Raw genomic sequence first — 21082 nt, 5'->3', positions numbered from 1 at the left:
CTACCGGTAAGTTTGATTACTTGTAAAACCGACAAGGCGGGCAGTTCAGAAAGTGATAAAATAGTCTTTTTCACTTCAATTTCATCTAATCAAAAGAGTAAAGACAAAGAATTGAAAAATTACAAGTGAATACGTGCAAGAGAGAGAAATTATAAAATAGCTGATGTATAAACGATAAGTACGTATAAAAAGATAACATTCCAAGAATCATAGATACAATACGCGTTCGAAATAGTTTTGCTAAAATCACACAAAACTTTCATAAACTCTTATCAATTATATTAATTATTAAAGGGCACAGCTCAGTAGCTCAGTTTTTTAATCTTTTCTCTCTTTTTATCAGAAAGTTACAACTCAAATTATCTATCGACTATCGCATTCGAAATTCCAAATCGGTTAGTGTTGGTTTGGTCATTTCCTCGGATACCTTGGACAGGCCATCATTGGCGCCCACCTTGTCAGAAATTTTGTAAATGGTATTTAGACAGGATCAACCCCCCACCACCCAGTCCCCCCAAAATTTTTTTTGTCATAATAGCAAACAGATTGTCTCAAATTTCTTAGAATAAATTATGAAACATAAATTTATATGATTATTCATTTATTTGTTAAATCTTTTTATTATTTATATAATTTATCTTTAGTATAATTTGTCTTAATTTTGGCTTAAAAATCACTAATACGCGTTTTCGTTAAAAATTTCATATTCTTTGTTGTAACACGCATAGCTTGGGATGTAAAATAAAAAATCACGAAAAAAAAAAAAAGATTTTTGTAACAAAAAGAAGAAAAAGGGTACGAAATATGGGATGTTGATAATGCCTGCTAAATCCCTTATGTCAAATTCTTAATAATGAGAAAGGAAAATGAAATAAAATAATAAATAGCTAAAAAAAAAAAAAAACCGGGGAGGGAGTTGCGGTTTGGCGTTGGAATTGGCATAGGAATTGGAAATGGGGATGGGGTCCACAAACAAAGTGGTGAACCAGCTGGCAGACAGCCCTGACAGACTGTTCCTACTTCCGTCTTCCCTCTAAATCGCCCCCATTTTGAAGCCTCTGTGTTCTGTTCTTCTCTTTGCTTGCCCTCTATCGAATTCCTCTCTCTCTCTCTCTGTCTCTGTTTCTCTAATTAGTCGCCAAAACCCAATCATCATCAGCAAGTCTGCTTCATCATCAGCCATGGCCGAGGACACGCAAAAGCCAGCTGCAGCCGAGGAAGTTGCGGTGGAGAAACCAGTCGCTGAGAAGGAGAAAGAACAGGCACCTGCTCCTGTACCTGAGCCTGAAGCACCGGGGAAGCCGACTGAGGAATCTGCTGCTGCTGGTGTTGAAGAAGTGGCTGAGCCTGAGAAACCGAAGCCCGTCGAGGAAGAAAAGATTGCTCAATCGGCTTCTTTCAAAGAAGAGAGCAACGTTGTTGGGGAGTTACCCGACCCTCAGAAGAAAGCTCTTGATGAGCTGAAGCAGCTTATTCAAGACGCGCTTAACAAGCACGAGTTCACCGCCCCGCCACCACCACCACCACCACCAGCAGCCAAAGAAGAGGAGAAAGCACCTGAAGCGCCCCCAAAAGAAAAAGAAGCAGCAGCAGCAGCAGAAGAACAAGTTGTCAAGGCCGAGGAGCCAAAAACTGGCGAAGAAGAGAAGAAACCCGCTGTCGAAGTTGAATCGAAAGCTCCAGAATCAGAACCTGCTGCACCGGCTGAAGTGGAGGTTGTTGTTGAGAAAGTGGCGACCGTTGATGAGGACGGAGCCAAGACTGTGGAGGCTATTGAAGAAACCATAGTAGCCGCCAAGCCGGAGGTGGAAGAGGCTGAAGTAACTACTACTAAAAAAGAAGCTGAAGTAGCTGCTCCATCTGATGAGCAAACCAAAGACAAAGAGGCGGAGGTTCCTCCTGAGAAGGTTTTCATTTGGGGGATCCCACTTCTTGGAGATGATAGGAGTGACACCATCCTCTTGAAGTTCCTCAGAGCCAGGGATTTCAAGGTGAAGGATGCTTTCACCATGATCAAGAACACCGTCCGCTGGCGAAACGAGTTTGGAATCGATGCTGTCCTTGAAGAAGACCTTGGTAATGACTTGGATAAAGTGGTGTTTATGCATGGAGTCGATAAAGAAGGTCACCCCGTGTGCTACAATGTGTTTGGTGAATTCCAGAACAAGGAGTTGTACCACAATAACTTTTCTGATGATGAGAAGCGTACCAAGTTCTTGAAGTGGAGGATTCAGTTCTTGGAGAAGAGTATTCGGAAGCTTGATTTCAGTCCCAGTGGTATCTGCACTATTGTTCAGATTAATGATCTTAAGAATTCTCCTGGACCCGCCAAGAGGGACCTCAGGATTGCCACCAATCAAGCAGTCCATTTGCTGCAAGATAATTATCCCGAGTTTGTAGCTAGACAGGTAATCGGATTGATCCTTCATATTTCCTCCACACATAATAACCATGACGGATAGATATTTTCAGTTTTTTTTTTTAATTTTTAATTTTTTATGTTGCCTGATCTGAGCTTGATTTGATGTGGGGTTTTCGTAATTGAAGGTGTTCATCAATGTGCCATGGTGGTACCTTGCCTTCAACAGAATGATTAGTCCTTTCCTGACACAAAGGACAAAGAGCAAGTTTGTATTTTCAGGACCATCTAAATCTGCAGAAACCCTTTTCAAGTATGTATACTTACTTTAATTCATCTATGTTTAATCATATCATTTTGTTGTTTGGTTGGTTGGTGTCTTTTTTTTGCTTGCTTGATCATTAATGGCTGTACTACTTAGATTCTTTACTGCTTCATTTAATGATGGGGGTCTCTGTAACTCCTTTTATTAACTGCCTGCCCGATCGTTTATAGTGTAGTTTTTGTGGTTCCTACTTACGTTTTTCGTGTTTCTACTCCTTTTTATTAGATTCCTCTATTTCTTTGCCTTTGAATTGGCCTGACAATTAATGGAGGAGTTTTATTATTGTGGCGATGACACAGATACATAGCTCCTGAGCAAGTACCAGTTCAGTATGGTGGATTGAGCAGGGAGGGTGAGCAGGAATTTACAACAACTGACCCTGTTACTGAGGTTGTCGTCAAGCCAGCTAGCAAATACACTGTTGAAATCCCCGTTACTGAGGTACAATCGAATGCACATCTTCAAACTTCTAATGTACCAATTGTGTTTGTTCATTATTGATTAATCATTGAATCACCATCTCAAATACTTGTGTATGAATTTGCAGAGAAGTATTCTTGTGTGGGAACTCCGAGTTTTGGGTTGGGATGTGAGCTACGGAGCTGAATTTGTGCCTAGTGCCGAAGGCAGCTACACTGTAATAGTGTCAAAGACTAGGAAGGTCGCGCCAACTGATGAACCGGTCATCTGCGACACATTCAAAATTGGCGAACCCGGCAAGGTGGTTCTCACCATTGATAACCAGTCCTCGAAGAAGAAGAAGCTCCTATATAGGTCCAAGACCAAGCCCTCCTCTGATTAAATCAATCTATGAAGGCCATTGCATTGCACAATAAGAAAACGGTTCTTTTATTTCTATGATAGAGGTTATTTTATTTTATTTGTTGGAATTTAATTTTATAAAAAAATTTAAACTTTGGGGGATTTCATTTATATTATTTTTTTTGTATTAGTTTTTGGGGATTTTTGGTGGTTTGGTTTTGTTGGATGCTATGGGTGGAGACCGGACACGGCGTGGAATCTGGACAGAAACTTTGTTGTTATTCTTGAATCTTGATATACTCTGCCTGTAAAATTTGTGTAAATTTGATGGTGTATTATTGTTATGTATATGTGTTCTTTATTAATTGCTGGAGGTTTATAATATTTTTTTTTTCCCTTCAATTATTAGTAAGTTTTCTGTCTTGTTGAGGACTCATTTCAGGTCAATATGATTGTGATAGGTTGTGTTGATTAGTTCTCAAGAAAATGGATTGGTAATTTAATAGGTTTTAAATTCTTGGAAATCTTCATCGTTGTTGACAATTAAGATTTCTTGTGAAATGTTACCGCAAACGCAAGAATTGAGATAGGGTTTTGCTTTGTCATGAAAATGATCTTCTCGAATTTCATAAACTGCTTGTTTGAAGGGGTCTAAAATGAATAATATTTATCACAGATCTTACCTTCCTTGCTCTATATGCACGAATAGAAATTAAATATCAATTCATTTGAAAGAGTAATAATATAATTGCAAATATTTTTGTATACGTAATATTGTACAAGACTACAAGTTAATGTGACATTGTAATTGATTGAGTTAAAAAAATTGATATGACCTATGTGAGATATTTTTAATAGTTATATTTTCAATTGACTAACTGTATTACGACACGTTAACTTTTACAACATTATTTATATTCCAAGGTACTTTGAGGCTGAGGGCTCAAAACCCTTTTGCTTTGTTGTAATAAAACTTTCATGCCATGAATGGAGATCTCTCCTCGTGTCTTTGAATCATTGCAGAGAGACACAGTTCTTAATAATAGGTTACTAGAAGTGAGAGTAAATAACCTTTTTTTCTCTTTTTTCCCTGAAATTAAGATGACTTTTGCACGCTATTGGGGACGTCTTTTGTCTTGAAAATTCTCATTTGCATTATTTTTCGCATTAGGATTGCCAAAAAGTGAAAGGTTCATTTCATTTCATCAAACACTTTTAAATCTGTCAAGCACTTGGACAAAAAAGAAAGGCAAAGTTGATTCTACTGCTGTTGTCTTTCGGGTTCATTGCCGTCTTTGCTTTGAATATCGCCCCGCTGATTCCTTTGTAAGATGAGACCCTCAACTCAATGTTTGGTTTCTAATGATTCTCCCCACCAGGCACCAACAACTTTAATTGATGAATTAATTAACTAATTGAAAAAAAAAATAAAGGAAAAAACAAAGGGGTGGGTTGCTCAGAACTCAATCATGCTCACGCCGTGATTATAGTTTTATATTTGAGGCATCAAATTTCAGAAGGGACCACTTTAATAAATATGTTAACGAAACTTCATATACATACCCCTAATCCCTCCCATAAGGATTTTGATTTATATTTATAAAATATCTGTAATATTAGTCAAATATATTCTCTAATAATATCATGAGCTTCCGTGAAATGGTGGTGTAAAATTTTTGATTAGATAATGTCGTGTCGCAGTGGAAAGGCCTTTTCAAGTGCACCAACCAAATCCTGTGCCTTGGAATTTATCGATCACCAAGTGGTCTACAAGCAAAATTTTAATTATTATACGGTCATGACTACTCGGCTGATTAAAACATTTTTGCATTAACCTTCCAAGCTGACTTGCAGTAAAATTAGCTAAACATTTTGTCATCGACATCGAGTTTGAAAGAGAACAAAAGGTTGGTCGTTATCATCATCATTTACATAAGACTCACCTCACCTTCAATGAATATGTCAAAATTTTCATCTACTTTTTGGGCCACAAAATTATGAAGAAAATTTTAGGTACAAGAAATGTTAAATTCTAAAACGATAATGATAAAGTCACGAGTTTTTTTTTTTTTTAATAAATTAGCGTGTCATTGTTGTATTGATTAAATAAAAAATACCCGTGGCCCATGATATTTATCTTAATCAATCAATATAGTTCTGTTACAATAATTTGTATAAAACAAAATTTATGGCCCATCACTAGTCATTTCAAAGTAAATTTGCACATTAAAATCTCATTTTTATTTCAATTAACAAATAATACGCACACACAAAATAGTTACAGCAACACTCTTGTATAAACGTAGTCGTGAACTTTTGTATGTTGAAAATATTGTTTGAAAAGTAAAAGCAATAAAAAAAAATATATGAGGCTCCTACGATGCTTTCATTTACCTACCCAATTCATATAAGTTGCCAATTCAATTTAGTACTTATAATAGAGTGTTTGTAAAATTATGAGTATTGTATGATTGTTGTGTATTTTTATTTATTTTTAATTGGATCAATACATATGCATCACTTAAAAATCTCTTCAAATTAAAAAATAAAAAAGTTTTAAATGCCATTACCATGTCATTAGACGGACATTCAACCAAGCAATATCACATGCACATTATGACCAAAATTTCAGAAAGTGCTCGCATTAAGTCCAGATTAAGGCCAAATGAACTTGATGCAGTGGGGAGGGGGAAAAAAAAAAGGAATCTAGAACTTTGGAATATAATTCGCAAGAAGTTGTTGACATTTTTGGCAAAAGGATAATATTTCAAAAGACAGACTGGCAGGGTCAAAAAAACCAAGGAGCGACATACAGTGGGACATTCGGAGCTGTGCACGAAACAGATGGCGACTTCTTCTCTCAAAATAAATTGCGGCACTTATCCATTTGCATTTGATGATGATGGCAACAAAATTTTTAATTTTCAAAACTATCCCCTTCCTATTATGTGTTTTTTAAGGGCATTGGGTAAATAAACCCCCACTAGCGTATAGAGAGTTGGTCAACTAAACTGGTTGAAAATACATACGCTTTATTATTATTATTATTACACCAATCTAAAACAATGTAAATGCGGTAGAGATCCACAGAGTTAGTGTACTGATTCCACAATGGAAAGATCTTACGGATTTTATGTCCGTGACCCACTAATCATTGCATTTTTATCCCTCTATTAAAAAAAAAAAAAGAAAATGGCAAATTTAGGTTCAACGTACCATCAAACTTTTCCAATTATATATCTAAATTTGCAATCTATCTATAAGCCGCTAATATTCCTTCTTTGTCGAGGCAAAAAAAAAAGAGTTCTTTTTTTTTTTAATACTGATTAATCATCATATTACTGTATTGCACAGATATTTACAACTGCTATTATAGCAAATATATTACACTGATATTTACAATCAAAAATATATGATTGGGACTTATATTATTACATTAAATTCTGTGAAGTACATGTCCAGACAAATAATCCCTTACAGAAGAGGGATGTCCATACTCCACTCGTATTGCACGAGAGAGAGAAAATTTTTGAAATATTAAACAAATAAGCACATTAGCCTCCGAAGTGGCAAAAAAAAAAAAGAAAAAAGAAAAAAAAAGAGAGTTCTTTGAAACAAGTTAAAGTATCACAATTCAAAAACAAAAAAATCATATATGGGTCCTATAATTTGTGTTACATTGAATGTACCATACACAATTAACAAGAACCACACAATTATATGGGTCTCATAATTTATGTGGTTCTTGTAGATTGTGTATAATACATTCAATGTAACATAGGGGCTCCCTTCTTTTAAAAGTTAATTCTTTTTCATATAATCTTTCAAAGTGATTAGTACTTTAGTAGGCAAAGCGCATCATTATTTGGCATGATCACGCCTGTAAACAAGTGCATTAAAAGTTAAGAGCCATGGAGAAAGCCCACCAAATTTGTACAGCTCAACACGGCAATTTTGTTCCATAAATTAACACACAAGCATGAGCAATCATCAATCATTTCTAATCACCCTAAAATACATAATGCACAATAATGAAACCTATAAAGGAACGCCCAACAACTCTTAAGGATGCCAAAACAATTTTAAATTGCCAGTTAATTTGATAATTCTACATTCTGGAAGGCTTCACAATCTTCTAACTAACCAACAATGGCTGCTCCTACTCCTAGAAACAAACCTCACCATTTTACAAAATTGTAGATTTGAACTTGACTCTTACTAATACCGCCCTCATTGTCTAAATAACATCCAGTCTATAGAACTACTATTGTTCAGCGACCTACTTTATCAAATTAATGGCAGATTATGTTATGTTAATATTGAAAATCTAATGAAAATCAAATATGATCGATGGCTGCTAAAACATTACAAGAGTCAAACTTTCAGGAATTCATCCAGGAATTCAAAGATGTACAACAGCCAACCAATAACATACCTTGTTTGAAAATACAGGGCCCTAATGTGTTCCAACATATAGATATCAGTATGGAAATTTAAAATTTACAGAGCAAAACACCCCAACTAAGTGGTACACACCCCAAGTCTCGCCTGCTGCCACAATTTCTATGTAAGATCTGGCAAATCAACACAAAATTCACGCTCGTGTAGTACTCTCCCCCCAGAGTTGCACCTCATTAAAAAGAAACACATGACCAGATACAGACACTTAACCCGAAACATTAGAGAAAGAAATTAAACATGCATTACAAAGCCTTATGTATGATGAAATCAACAAGCTCAGAAGGGTTCAACCTTGAACCTGTAGAGTAATTTCTTCTTCTTTGATGTTGGGTTGTCAACTGTGAGCAATATTTTACCCAACTCATCAACTTTGAATCTTTGGCACACCACCGGTTCGTCAGTTGGGGATAACTTTGTAGGCTTCTGTATAATGATGGTATATTTGTCTTTTGCCTCAGGCACAAATTCAGCTCCATAGCTCACCTCCCATCCCACAACCCGGATTTCCCAAACAACAGTACATTTCTGTAATCCATTAATTGCTAATTAGTGACAAGAAAACCATAATTTGATTCGTTATTCGTCAAGCATATATATCAGATAGACAAGTATATCTTAATTAAGCTTTGTTATCAGAAGAGGAAGCAACGCACCTCATAGATTATGATTTCAACATTTTGCTTGGTTGCTGGTTTTACAGTAATCTCAGTAGCAGGATCATCAATGGTAAATTCCGGGTTGCAATCACAGTAATCTACACTAAGGCCACCATACTGAATTGGTACATGCTCAGGTGATATGTATCTGTTCCAGCCATTGAACTCAGTAATTAAATCTAGAACTTAACCAACCAAACAATAAAGCAACAACATACAAAATTGGCAATGAAAGAATGATATTCACTAACTTGAAAAGGGTCTCAGCGGATTTTGATGGGCCTGCAAACACGAACTTGCTCTTGGTCCTCTGGGTCATAAAAGGACTAATCATCGTGTGGAATGCAAGATACCACCATGGAACATTGATAAACACCTAAAGAAATCCAAAAACTAAATATCAATTGCAAATCTGAAAACTGAAACAAGAATGCAAATCATCAGCATAAATCGTTAAGTTACTATGTGTAACCTCAAAGCTTAAGCTAGTAGAGATAAAGCCTAAACAACAGTATCAAGGTATTAAGCTTTAACAATAATGACACACATTGAATCTTATACCTGCTTGGCAACGAATTCGGGATAATTATCTTGAAGCAACTGGAGAGCCTGTTTAGTAGCAATCCTAAGCTCGCGCTTACCAGGGCCTGGTGAATTCTTAAGATCATTAACCTGAAAGATAGTGGAAACTCCGCCAGGCCTAAAATTAAGCTTCCTAATACTCCTCTCCAAGAACTGAATTCTCCACCTCAGAAATTTCATCCTCTTCTCCTCATCTGAAAAAGTCTTGGCATACAACTGCTTATTCTGGAACTCTCCGTAAACATTGTAACACACAGGATGGCCGTCCCTATCAAACCCATGCATAAATACAACTTTCTCCAAATCATCACCAAGATCTTCATTCAGAAGAGCTTCAATGCCGAAATCTTTCCTCCACTGAATTGTGTTCTTGATCATTACAAAAGCGTCCCTGACTTTGAAATCCCTTGCCCTCAGAAATTTCAACAGAATCACATCAGTTCTATCATCTTTAAGCAGAGGCACCCCCCATATGGACACCTCCTCTTCTGCTGGCGGCTGCGGCGGCGGCGGTGCTACTTCAGCTGGTGCTTGCTGCTCCTGGGGTGGCTTAATTTCGGTGCTTTTGTCAGATTCTGAAGAGGGTCCATCGGTTTTTGGAGCATCTGAACTGGGTGGTGGTTGTTTCTCTTTCTCTTCTTCTTTAGGGGAAGTGAAATGGCGATTATTGAGAGCTTCTTGGACAAGTTGTTTCAATTCTTGCAAAGCCTTTCTTTCGGAATCGGAGAGATCAGCAATTACGTTGCTCTCCTCCTTAAATGAGATTAAAGTTTGAGGAATCTTCCGCTCCTCAGGTTGCACCGGCGGCGGCTGCTTCTCTTTCTCATCGACTTTCTCAACAGAGTCAGCAGCAACAGCAACATCTTCTTTGGTCTTTTCAGGTGCCGATGCTTCTTTCTCCATCATTGCAGCCAGCGATCTATTCTCCACAGCCGGGGCTGCCGGCGGCTGCTCCTCGGTCTGACTAGTTACAGCTGGTTCTTTCACGGCGGTGGCTGTAGATGGCGGCTGCTCAGTCTCAGTTACTGGTGGCGGTGGAGTTGGGTTTTGAGATTCTTCTTTTTCAGCCATTTTATTTACTTTTTAAATCTTAATTTTTTAAGATAAGTATAGTAAAACAAAGGGGTGGAGTAGTTAAGAAGACAAACTGATCGACAGGAGACACAGGGAGGTGAGACACTGGAAGAGAGAGATGGATGGTTTGTTGTTTTTTATTTTTATTTTTGCCCTTTTGTACTTTCGTCACGCAGACTCGCTGGCCTGCTTTTGCAGTTGCACACGTTGGGAGTACGTACAACCAGATGAAGCTTTGTTTTTGTTTTGTGAAATCTGTGGAATCCTATGCTTGTAATTTTTTAACATCTACTTCCGGACAGAACTTGCAAAAGCGAGAAAAACATGGCCGGTATTACTCAAGAGTCAAGTCCCAACGGTAATAAACATGTTCGGCCATGTGTGCTATTTACGTATTTCAGTCAAATTTAGGGCGCTAATTTTGGTCACCACTCGAAACAAACATGTTTGGATCCGCATTAGAATGAGACAATTAATAATCGTGTGTTGTGTTTGTGTTTAAAATTCTCAAATGGTCGATTCATGTGATAATTGTCCATCGCGTGCCCTTTTACATTAACAAACCATGTCACTTATTTGTCATATTAAGTCAATCATATTTTATGTATAACTCATTTCATATCACTTACATATAAGCGATCGGGTGGGTGCTCCTCGGCTCCTCCCATCGCTTAAGGTATTATTTATTGGTCATTTATACAGCACCTTTAAATACATATGAACCCATTTTATCAAATTAAACATAAAATATTGTATTGTGCTTGACAAGAAGAAAATGCAAATCCTTGTGAGAGCACGCTTACAATCTCCTATAGAAATTGGGTGATAACCTTTCGTGGGAATTTGTATAGAGAGGGAGCCATTTTTAGTTCTTATAAACTTAGAGTTCCACGTTTTAGATTGTTTATTGTTGTTAAAACTCAAACACTTTTAAATTTACTTTAATTTATAAGTAAAATATGAACAAACCTTAGATTTCAATTTTGATGAGCTTGTTGTTGGTACTATGTAATTAAAATGATAAAATCTATGAGATTTGAAATTCGAACCTCACTCACATGGGTAAGGTCTGCGTGTATGTTCCTGAAAGTTTTGGGTGTCTCTGCTTATTAGGATAAACCTTGAGGGCTTGATTGTCATTTTCCCAAACAAAGATAGGTGGACTTACGTGGGCTAAGCCATTAAAGCCCACTTTTACTGTTTTGGCTCAGCTCGGCCCGGCCCGCTATTAAATAACCGAAAATTCGAAGGTTATTGCTTTGAAATCCAAACCTTAATGACTCTGAATCTGTGACTATCCGAATGATTCAACTCTTGCGCCTATGTCGAAAACTATATATAAAAATTTGTCTCCGACTTGAGAAAATCAAAACGATGGCGAAATCCCATTTGCCTGCTTACTCCGCCAAAATCCACCCGTCAAATGAGCCGGAGACCGATCCCAACTCTTACTCTCTCGAGAAATTCAAGCTCTACGAGACCAGAGCCGTGAGAATTTCATTTTCAATAAGCTGCTTCTGTTTGGTTAATTCACTTTTTGAATAATTGATTACGAAATTGTGTTTGTTGTTTGTTTCTCTGAAAACAGAGATTCTATTTGATTGGAAGTGATAGAAACAAGAGATTTTTTCGGGTATTGAAGATTGATCGATCAGAGCCGTCTGATTTAAATATAAGCGAGGATCCAGTTGTCTATTCTCCACAGGAAATCAAGAACTTGCTTCAACGAATTTCTGAAGGGAATCGTGCTACCGGGGGACTCACCTTTGTGGCTAAAGTTTTTGGGATTGCAGGTTATTTTGATGTTAAGTTCATATTTCTTTCTGCTTGTTTAGTTAGTGTATTTTCGTATAGGGTTCCTTGATTCATAATGTGTCTTGTTTGTTTGTCTCTTTTTTTTCTTAGGTTGCATTAAGTTTTTGGAGTCGTATTATTTGATTTTAGTTACGAAGCGCCGGCAAATTGGATGTATATGTGGTCATGCAATATATAGTATTGATGAGAGCCAATTGATTACCATTCCACACGTCTCTATCCAATCCGACGTTGCACATTCCAAAACCGAGCTCAGGTATTTCCATCCCTATGACTGCTATTTCATGTTAAATCTTGAATATTGAGATTTGGAGCAATGGTTGTAACTCTTTTTAAGTACTAGTTTTAAGGTAAAAAAAAAAAAAAAAGTCAAGTTCATCTATTGGAGATACTAATAACTTAATTATGTTTGTGATTTATAGGACACAACTGTTGAAAATCTGATAGGAGTTGTAGTTAAACTGAAATATGAACTTTGAAAGAGATAAGTGAAGAAATGGTTGACGTGAAGAAAGTATATAAATGGTGTGATCCTCTCCATTGAACTTATAAACCTGAAATTTTAGGGGGAAAAAGAAAAAACTGGGAGCCAAAAAAGTTTGCCAGCTTTATATGTAGATTTTATGACCTGCATTCTTAACTTCCTTTTCTTTTGTTGAAGATTTTATTGATTAATTTGTTTCAGTATTTACTTACGCGCATCTCATTTTCAGACTTGCTATCATTGTAATTAACTAAATTTTCGGATCATTTTATTGGTTCCTATCGGTGTTTTTTCTGAGATGCAGGTATAAAAAACTACTATCCAGTGTGGATCTGACCAAAGATTTCTACTATAGTTATACTTATCCCATAATGCAAAGTTTGCAAAAGAATGTGTTGTCAATGGCTGAGGAAGGGATGCCATATGAAAACATATTTGTCTGGAATGCATATTTAACACAACCTATTCGATTGAGATGCAAAAACACTATTTGGACAATCGCATTAGTTCATGGGCATTTTAAGCAGGTATTTGAGTCTCTCTAGTCTTCTTCTTCCGCTGTTGCTTCATTGAAGAATGGATTTGATAATGCCACTATATGTTTTTTGCATCACGCTTTGTTTGTTATATTTAATTAGTTTCATGCAGCATTTTATTGAAAATGCTTTCCCTTTTTGTATTGTTGCAACTACACATTTTATCTTGCAATTAATTTTATTTCCATGCTTATGTAGCTCTTTCTATGTACTCATAGTTGGTGGTGTAATACTTTGTGGATTGATGATTGCAGATTAGGCTATCCATCTTTGGGAGGGACTTCAGTGTTTCTCTGATTTCTAGACGCTCTCGACATTTTGCCGGAACGCGGTAGTTTCTAGTTTGAACCTAGATCATTTATCACTATTATTATTCTTTTTTTTGCATTGGGTGTAGGTTTCGAAGTCTTGGGTGTAGGTTGTTTGTTTTTAGAATAACCGAGGTTTTAGAATTGGCTGATATTTTTAGAGGGTATACTGGAGGGCATGTGATAACAAGACTTCCTTAATCAATAGAAACTAGTTAATTCAGCTTCCTTTTCTTTTCTTCATTCCGTTAATTTGTGGTTGCTAGCAAACCGGGGGAAAAAAACAATTTTATCTATGTAATTTGTAAGTTCCATTACATCTACTTTTAGGAGTATTTTGGAAGACCATCATCCCTGCAATAAACTTAAATGCAGGGAATTATTTTACATTTTGCAAATGGCCCTGATTGCGTTTTTAATGATGTTAAAAGTTTTTGTTTGTCTCTTCTGTAGTTACTTGAAAAGGGGAGTGAATGATCGAGGAAGGGTTGCAAATGATGTTGAAACAGAGCAGGTTGTCCTTGATGAGGAGGCTGGGTCATGCAAAGGAAAAATGAGCTCTGTGGTGCAGATGCGTGGTTCGATTCCCCTTTTCTGGTCTCAAGAAGCTTCAAGATTTAGTCCAAAGCCTGATATTATCTGTAAGAACATTCATTTGATACCTCATTCATAAGTTTTTTGCTTGAATATGAGACTAAATATCATAATTTTATTAGATCTCTAGTTTTATTTATAAAAATCTATTTAACTTCTTTTGTTTTTGACTTCAGTACAGAGGTATGATCCAACATATCAGGCAACCAAAATGCATTTTGAAGACTTGGCAAAGAGATATGGCAATCCGATCATTGTTCTTAATTTAATTAAGGTTATTTTAAATTATGTTTGGTGCAAACTTGCTTGGTTTAGTTTCTCTTTAAATAGCGTTATACTTGATGTAATCTAATATAGAGTTTGTCTGTGAATAAGTATCTTATCCTTATAAAGATCCAACTGGAAAGACATGTTGATTATTGTGCTAAATTTTCTTTGATTGGGCAAAGTTCATCAATTTTTGACGCTTGTTCTAGAGTTTAATTGATTTAGTTTCCAAAACGTGCTATTTTCAACCAGATTTCCATTGTTACTCTAGTAAAGAAAATTCCATTTTAATGTCAGCAGATCCCAGTGGTTTTGAAATTGTCTTATAGGGTTGGTGGTGGAAAAATGAAACAGCCAGTACTACATTTAATTAGGCCATACTTCGCAGCAGTTAGTTAAATTATTTTAAATTGAATCTAGATTTACGATATTTCTTTTATACTTATTTATATAATTACTTGGTAGGTGACTGTCTGTGTTTTCTGATATTTTATGTTTTCTAGAGCACAATGAAACACAGAAAGACATGTTGATATGTAACTTTCTCTCTTTTCTATTCTTGGTCTTTTATATCTCTTCCCCCTACCTGCTTATTAAATCACTTTCTATTGTTTGAGTGTTTCTCTGAAGCTCATTTGCATATGAAAATGCAGACTGTTGAGAAAAGGCCTCGAGAAATGATGCTGAGGCGTGAGTTTGCTAATGCAGTTGGATATCTGAACACAATTCTTTCAGAAGAAAACCAAGTTCGATTTATTCACTGGGACTTTCACAAGTTTGCAAAGAGGTAAGCATGTATTTTCTCACCTTTTGATCATCACAATATCTTCCAAATGACAATCCAGCATCTATGAGCTTGAACTAACTTTTTCAATGCTTTGCTGATTGTACAGCAAGTCAGCCAATGTTTTAGCTGTGTTGGGTGGAGTGGCAAGTGAAGCTCTTGACTTGACTGGTTTCTACTATAGTGGTAAATCTTGCATTACTAAGAAGAGAACTAGCCAACTTAGAGATCTGCGAGCCAGTTCAGGGGATCTTGCGAGAGTTGGAAGTTGTAATGAGAGTTTAAATTCAGTCGGCAGTCGAGAAAGAGATGTAGACTTTTATCAACAAAGTAAAACTGACAGTCCTGATGGTGCAGCACCTTGTTTCCAAAGTGGAGTTCTGCGCACTAACTGCATTGATTGCTTAGACCGTACAAATGTTGCCCAATATGCTTATGGTCTTGCGGCTTTAGGCCGACAACTCCATGCAATGGGTTTGACAGACATGCCCAAAGTTAATCCTAATAGTAGCATAGCTGCAGCTCTTATGGATATGTATCAGAGCATGGGGGATGCTCTTGCACAGCAATATGGCGGCTCTGCAGCTCATAACACGGTATGTTATCACTGACTTGAGTACGTTAATGTTATATTTTTGTCTGCTTTTATAGTTCAGTAAATTTGCACATATACATTTATGTTAATTTAGTTGAGAAGAGTAAGCTATGAGTGTCAGGTGTTTCCAGAAAGGCAGGGAAAGTGGAAAGCTACGACCCAATCTAGGGAATTTCTCAAGTCTATCAAGAGATACTACAGTAATGCCTACACTGATGGTGAAAAGCAGGATGCAATAAATTTGTACTTACTCCTACCTTCTACAGTTTCTTCTTAATTTCACATGTATAATTGCTTCTTCATTGGCCTTGTAATTGCACATTATATGCACATTATATACCCATAAAACTTGTTGAGTAATTCAGTATAGATTTGGGTAGTTCCAATATTGCTGACGATTTGTATGTTGTGCATGTTCTGAAACTAATATCTTTTGTTGCTTTTACAGATTTTTGGGATATTTCCAACCACAAGAAGGGAAACCTGCTCTATGGGAATTGGACTCTGATTACTATCTTCATGTGTCTGGGATAGGTGATGACCTTTTCCCTGAGAAATGGTAAATATTTCATTTTTCCATAACTAACTATAGGTTTAATATGGCATACACTCACACACAATAAGGCATTTGCTTTTCTTGTACATTTTTTTTCTTTCTTTTCTTATTATTTTCTTGCATTGTAGTTTGGAAGGTAGTGCTAAAGCTGTGGGAATTGGAAGGAAACTTGCCCCTATTCCAGCTTGCAGAGAAGACTTTTCTCGGATGAAGTTGACTTCGTTTGATAAATTGATAGAAAGAACATGTAGTTCGATAAAAAATGTTAGACTTTGCAGTGAACCTGATCAAAGACCAGGTGGTGTTGCTGGAAATTCTGGCGTGGCACCTGATGCAGCGTAATTACTCATCTAACCTATTCTGTATTTGTGACACTTTGGATATATCATTTGAAGTTTCAGAATTTGATTAGATGATAATCCAGGAATGCTGAACCAACCCAATTCGAACCATGATCTTTAGTTGTTTCTTCTCTTAAGAAAAACCTCTCAATGATTTCTATTAAGATTTTATGGTTTCTATCGGATTCTGGGTTTTTGTGTTGAAACCTAGAACTAAAATGAAAAATCCAAACACAACACACACACACGTCTATATATAAAGTGAACTCCACGAGTAGTACTGGATTAAAAGTTCTCTTTTTTTTTTGGCAGTGAAATTCAGCTGAAGAGTCCAAATTGGCTATTTGGCCAGAGAAAGCTTGAAGGAAGTGGGGCTGCCGCCAAAGTAACTACAAATGAAACTGCAAATCGGGAAGTTCATAGGGAGACGAGAGGTGATAACTTTTGTGACTTGAATTGGCTGTCTTCTGCCGATGACATTAACGATGAGGATATCTTCCAAAGGTAATTTTATCCGTAAAACAATCCCAGTTTTCAAAGGAAGGATCCAATGCATTTTTTTTTTTTTTTGGGGTCAATCCGAATCAGTTTTTTAGTAGCTAGGCTGGCCTAGAAACCAGCTTGTCATGAGCCAAAACTTGAACTCTATGACAATGGCTTTGAGCACCAAATCATAGGCCGGCATCACTGTGTTTTCTATGCTGCATGCTAGTACTAGGTAGCAGCTTGATTGTTTCGGTATAAACTGGCTGTAGTTAGCATACATTAGGCTTGTATAAAAGGACCCATGTTATATGTCGTTTCTTACATTCACAACTGGCGATTGATTTGTGAAATTTGATAAGCGTTTTGACTAAACGTGCTTGGTTGAAAATGTAGATTTTTTGTAAAATTTAATAAAAATCTTTTGAGCTACACCTTTTTTTTTTTTTGGGCCTTACAAGTTCCTGAATAATGCTGTAATCTGTATATATCGGAACTTTCCTGTTCTGATTCAAATTCTAGGTGTCAATGTCTGGATATGGGAACACAACTGTACATTTGTATATTTGTGAGTCTGGATATGGGAACACAACTGTACATTTGTAGGTTTGTGAGTTACTAAATAAGCACATTAAATTGTGCTGTAAATGTTTTACTGTAAACTTATCGGATATTTCTAAACTAAAACAATTCTGAAAGGAGACACACTTAGTTTTCTTGTTTGTAGTAGATTTTGTCGCCAATTTTATTTTCTTTTTCTTTTTTTCCTCCTTTCTGTTTCCTACCTTATGGAGGGTATGCTTTTCAAGTTTCCATTTTATTCAGGATTATTTCTTTTAACACCTTTTTTCTGTTTTGGTATCTGGAGGTATTCTGCAATGACTTATGCTGATGAAGCCAATGGGTGGTACGGTGGAACCCTGCTTGGTGATCAAGATGAAAACAGTGAGATATACAAGCATTATGCTGAACTGTGTCAGGTAATGGAATGTAGGCTCTTTGATACGTTGCAAATCATTTGAAGATATAGTGCCAGCTCTATATCTTGCTACATAATTCTTGATATTCAACATCTTTCCATGGTGTTGCTTTTCACTTTATGTATAAACTTTTCCCCTTGAAGAATATGAAAAGAAGAAATGTCACCGTTGTTCAGTTATTTTCATTGTTATCATTATCATTATTCATATTTCAAATGTTGGAATCGCATACAGGGCCCAGCAATGGAACCCTTCGAACATGATCATGAGAGGGAGAAGTACTATGCTGATGTTCTTAGAATGAATACAATTGATGTGGTGGACGATCATGCTGTTGAAGCTGAGATGGCTGCAGCTCTCAGTGAGTATGAGCAAATTGGTGCGAATCTTGGGATTATCCCCACCTCATGTAAATCGTTTGCAGAAGACCCAAGTCAGTTGTCAAGATGGATGATTGGGGAGGAGAAGCTGCAGAGGGTGTGAAATTTTTTTTTTCCCCTCTTTCTTTCTTGGTATTGTTTCCATGCTAACTTGTGAAGAATAATAGCTTGTGTAATCAAACCCAATTGATTAATGATGTTAATAGTGCAATATTCGTTACAACTTACAGTGAAGGGACGTACAGAACAAATCTGGGAATATGTACTTGACCCATCGGGGAAGGGGGTGGGGGGTGTCTAAATCCTTTCCAAAACTCTCAAAACTTAGCTTTCCCAAAGGAACAAACGAACTGCATCTTGTGCTTCCAGGACGGTATTCATGCCCCGCCATGACGATTATACAGGACAGCTCGATAGAGGGCAGCAACATGGAGAAAGCACAAGAGCGCAATTAGGAGATCATCCAATAAGCCAACTATTCCCAAAAGCGCTGTGGATTCAAACCAACAGTCGATTTCATATTAGTGTTGTCAAGATAGCACATTTTAATAAAATGTAAGACCACAGAAATACCTTCTGGAATAATGTCTATAGGGCTGAATATGTAGACAGCACTGAATATCATCTGAGGTAAGAAAAAAAAGTGAGAATCTGTGGAAATAAATAGAAAATGAGAAAGATCCAATAAATCTCCCCAGTGCACTAGCGCCAGATCTGATAACACACTTGAGCATATACTTGATCATAGACCACACAAATCTAGTGCCCAATATGTTCATCAAACTGTACGGCTTATAACTCGCTGAATTACTTGATCATAAGTAAATAATAGTCAAAACAATGAAAGAAAAAGTGGGTAGCACAAACGTATCACAAGCCCTGCAATATCAGAATGGTAAAATTTGCATAATGTTCATATTGCCATTTACAATTTTGCAACTAATGTTTACAAATTTTTTGCCCTAATTTCACTGAGTTTTCTATTCAACTAACACCAAGTCTATACTGAGATTTTCTATCAAAGTTTTAAATGTATGATATACTGAGATTTTCTGTCAAAGTTTTAAATGTATGACCCGCCCATTCATAGATAGAAAAAAGTAACGAAATGTATTTAGCAAACGAAATTTTTTTAATATCTGTATTGCTTGCCAAAAAAATATATATATATAGCTAGAAGCATGCCTGGGGTTTTCTAATTGAGTTGATAACTACACTGTAAAATACTATCACAATCTTTATTTTTCAATTACTTACTGCAATGTAAACACGGGCTCTGATGACAAGAGGAAGCGATCTGTGAGGATCCACCAGTTCCCGCACCAATCTCCGCAGTAGAAAAGGAAGGTCTTGAATTCTCTGAAAACAGGAGAAGCAACTATCAAATTATAGTTAACAACAGGCTGCCTAAATGTGAAATCTATCAAAAATGAATGAGAAAAGAGTGCGTGCCACACATTGTGATGCACCTAATAGCAACTTGCTATATTAACCAGCTCTCCTCAACTTAATAAACAAGTAGGCAGCTACCGTTGAAGGGAAATTTATTTATAGAGAAGAAGTAGGAGTTAACAAAAATAATAAAATTTAGCACAAAAACAATACAGTAACTTACATGAGCCATTGAGAACAATTATATGGAAGTAAGAGGAGAGGGGGGGGGGGGGGATTCATACGGAGATCTGACTGGGAAACTAAAAATCAAATATCTGACCAGTCACTTTTAGGGGAGTCATGCTTTTCAAAAAGCTAAATGTCAACAACAGAAACTTTCATTATAGGCCTCAACAATAGTACCACACAAGTAACTAACTAATGCCACTCAAATAACATCCTAAATTTAGTAAAAACCATAATTTCTCACCAGTAGAACCAGAACTAGATCTGCTACCTTCTGGTCACTGCCTTTGCTACCAATTACAGATCAAGATTCCGGCCAGACAAGTTTAACTTATTATATGTAAAAAATTTCAGGTGCTTATAATACACTTAATTTGCTATGTTTTCAAAGTTCAGCAGAAGGGCAACAGTTACAAACACATCCCAAATCATCTTACCCTCAACACCAGAAAAATGCACATTAGTTTGCTCGGCAAATCCGCATAAAAAAGTTAAATAGCAATATACCAAAGGCATGCGAAGAGTTTGCAACAGCAAGTTGAGTGACGCTAAGGGAATACTGTAACTATAATAATGATACCTGGAAGAGACCATTAGCAGTTGTGGGCCCACCAAAAATACGATTGTAGGATTCAACCTTTTGAAGAATATCACCAACGGCAGGATCATGGCGTTGTCTTAATGAATCATCATTGGGAATCAACAAAGTAATCCGACGACGACACAGAGGGCATCTACATGCTTGAAGTGTTGATCCATGATCCCATACCAGCATAATACAGTTACCTTTTACAAAACGACAAAAAAAAAAAGCACACACACACACACACACTCAAATCAATCAATTTATCGACAATTATCAAATTTCTTTTTTTTTTTTTGGTTGTTAAAAAAAAAAGTTGATCAAAAAAAAAAAGCACCGCAAAACCAGTGAGAGCAATTTGCTTGGCAAGGAACGTTGAAGTTTCCATGGCACACGGAGCAGACATCGCCGCATGGAGGCCCTTCCATTCCTCCTCTTTCTCTGGTCCACTCCGTCTTTCTCTAAACGATTGATCAAGTGAGGGTGAAACCCCCCTGCCCCCCTTAAAACAAAATGTAGGAGTAGGGCGGTGGGAGG

The 21082-nt window shown here is 36.7% G+C and overlaps 4 protein-coding genes across 5 annotated transcripts; 2 read left to right on the top strand and 2 right to left on the bottom strand.

The window, feature by feature from the left end:
- The first annotated feature begins 1024 nt into the window (after positions 1-1024).
- LOC18042362 (patellin-3) lies at positions 1025-3830 on the top strand. The gene is made up of 4 exons (XM_006434609.2): positions 1025-2408; positions 2548-2672; positions 2984-3125; positions 3232-3830. Exons 1-4 carry the CDS (start codon positions 1182-1184, stop codon positions 3484-3486), a joined length of 1749 nt encoding a protein of 582 aa, XP_006434672.1. The 5' UTR covers positions 1025-1181; the 3' UTR covers positions 3487-3830.
- A 3950-nt stretch (positions 3831-7780) lies between these two features.
- On the bottom strand, positions 7781-10477 carry LOC18042487 (patellin-3). Its single transcript, XM_006434608.2, has 4 exons — positions 9125-10477; positions 8815-8939; positions 8561-8711; positions 7781-8432 (listed from the first exon to the last, which is right to left on the bottom strand). Exons 1-4 carry the CDS (start codon positions 10214-10216, stop codon positions 8184-8186), a joined length of 1617 nt encoding a protein of 538 aa, XP_006434671.1. The 5' UTR covers positions 10217-10477; the 3' UTR covers positions 7781-8183.
- A 1019-nt stretch (positions 10478-11496) lies between these two features.
- Positions 11497-18662, top strand: LOC18042361 (phosphoinositide phosphatase SAC1). Of its 2 annotated transcripts, XM_024185143.1 has the most exons (16): positions 11497-11707; positions 11808-12012; positions 12125-12290; positions 12823-13045; positions 13309-13385; positions 13816-14003; positions 14133-14230; positions 14877-15010; positions 15117-15603; positions 15724-15845; positions 16051-16161; positions 16287-16496; positions 16812-17003; positions 17851-17962; positions 18197-18439; positions 18573-18662. In XM_024185143.1, exons 1-16 carry the CDS (start codon positions 11522-11524, stop codon positions 18573-18575), a joined length of 2757 nt encoding a protein of 918 aa, XP_024040911.1. In that variant the 5' UTR covers positions 11497-11521; the 3' UTR covers positions 18576-18662. The 2 variants fall into 2 exon arrangements, with proteins under 2 accessions (XP_024040911.1, XP_006434669.1); XM_006434606.2 differs by lacking the exon at positions 18573-18662 and having other exon boundaries at positions 18197-18557.
- LOC18042486 (E3 ubiquitin-protein ligase RNF170) lies at positions 18513-21030 on the bottom strand. The gene is made up of 5 exons (XM_006434607.2): positions 20883-21030; positions 20543-20748; positions 19600-19701; positions 18916-18967; positions 18513-18832 (listed from the first exon to the last, which is right to left on the bottom strand). The coding sequence occupies exons 1-5, from the start codon at positions 20971-20973 to the stop codon at positions 18720-18722; spliced, it is 564 nt and encodes a 187-aa protein (XP_006434670.1). The 5' UTR covers positions 20974-21030; the 3' UTR covers positions 18513-18719.
- Positions 21031-21082: the final 52 nt, after the last annotated feature.

This window comes from Citrus clementina, unplaced genomic scaffold, assembly GCF_000493195.1.
Source record: "Citrus clementina cultivar Clemenules unplaced genomic scaffold, Citrus_clementina_v1.0 scaffold_5, whole genome shotgun sequence".
NCBI lineage: Eukaryota > Viridiplantae > Streptophyta > Magnoliopsida > Sapindales > Rutaceae > Citrus > Citrus x clementina.
Note: the sequence above shows the minus strand (reverse complement) of the source record. Positions and strands in the feature narration are given on the sequence as shown.

Excerpts from the sequence above, each read along its gene's own strand:
- LOC18042487 (XM_006434608.2), bottom strand. The coding sequence starts at position 10,216 with ATGGCTGAAAAAGAAGAATCTCAAAACCCAACTCCACCGCCACCAGTA. Across the intron at positions 8,940-9,124 it reads CCGAATTCGTTGCCAAGCAG|GTGTTTATCAATGTTCCATG; the intron begins GTATAAGATTCA and ends GGATTTCTTTAG. Across the intron at positions 8,712-8,814 it reads TCCGCTGAGACCCTTTTCAA|ATACATATCACCTGAGCATG; the intron begins GTTAGTGAATAT and ends TGGCTGGAACAG.
- LOC18042362 (XM_006434609.2), top strand. The coding sequence starts at position 1,182 with ATGGCCGAGGACACGCAAAAGCCAGCTGCAGCCGAGGAAGTTGCGGTG. Across the intron at positions 2,409-2,547 it reads CCGAGTTTGTAGCTAGACAG|GTGTTCATCAATGTGCCATG; the intron begins GTAATCGGATTG and ends TCGTAATTGAAG. Across the intron at positions 2,673-2,983 it reads TCTGCAGAAACCCTTTTCAA|ATACATAGCTCCTGAGCAAG; the intron begins GTATGTATACTT and ends GCGATGACACAG.
- LOC18042361 (XM_006434606.2), top strand. The coding sequence starts at position 11,522 with ATGATTCAACTCTTGCGCCTATGTCGAAAACTATATATAAAAATTTGT. Across the intron at positions 12,013-12,124 it reads TAAAGTTTTTGGGATTGCAG|GTTGCATTAAGTTTTTGGAG; the intron begins GTTATTTTGATG and ends TTTTTTTCTTAG. Across the intron at positions 13,386-13,815 it reads CGACATTTTGCCGGAACGCG|TTACTTGAAAAGGGGAGTGA; the intron begins GTAGTTTCTAGT and ends TCTCTTCTGTAG.
- LOC18042486 (XM_006434607.2), bottom strand. The coding sequence starts at position 20,973 with ATGGAAGGGCCTCCATGCGGCGATGTCTGCTCCGTGTGCCATGGAAAC. Across the intron at positions 19,702-20,542 it reads CTGCTAATGGTCTCTTCCAG|AGAATTCAAGACCTTCCTTT; the intron begins GTATCATTATTA and ends TCCTGTTTTCAG. Across the intron at positions 18,833-18,915 it reads TATAGACATTATTCCAGAAG|CGCTTTTGGGAATAGTTGGC; the intron begins GTATTTCTGTGG and ends TTGAATCCACAG.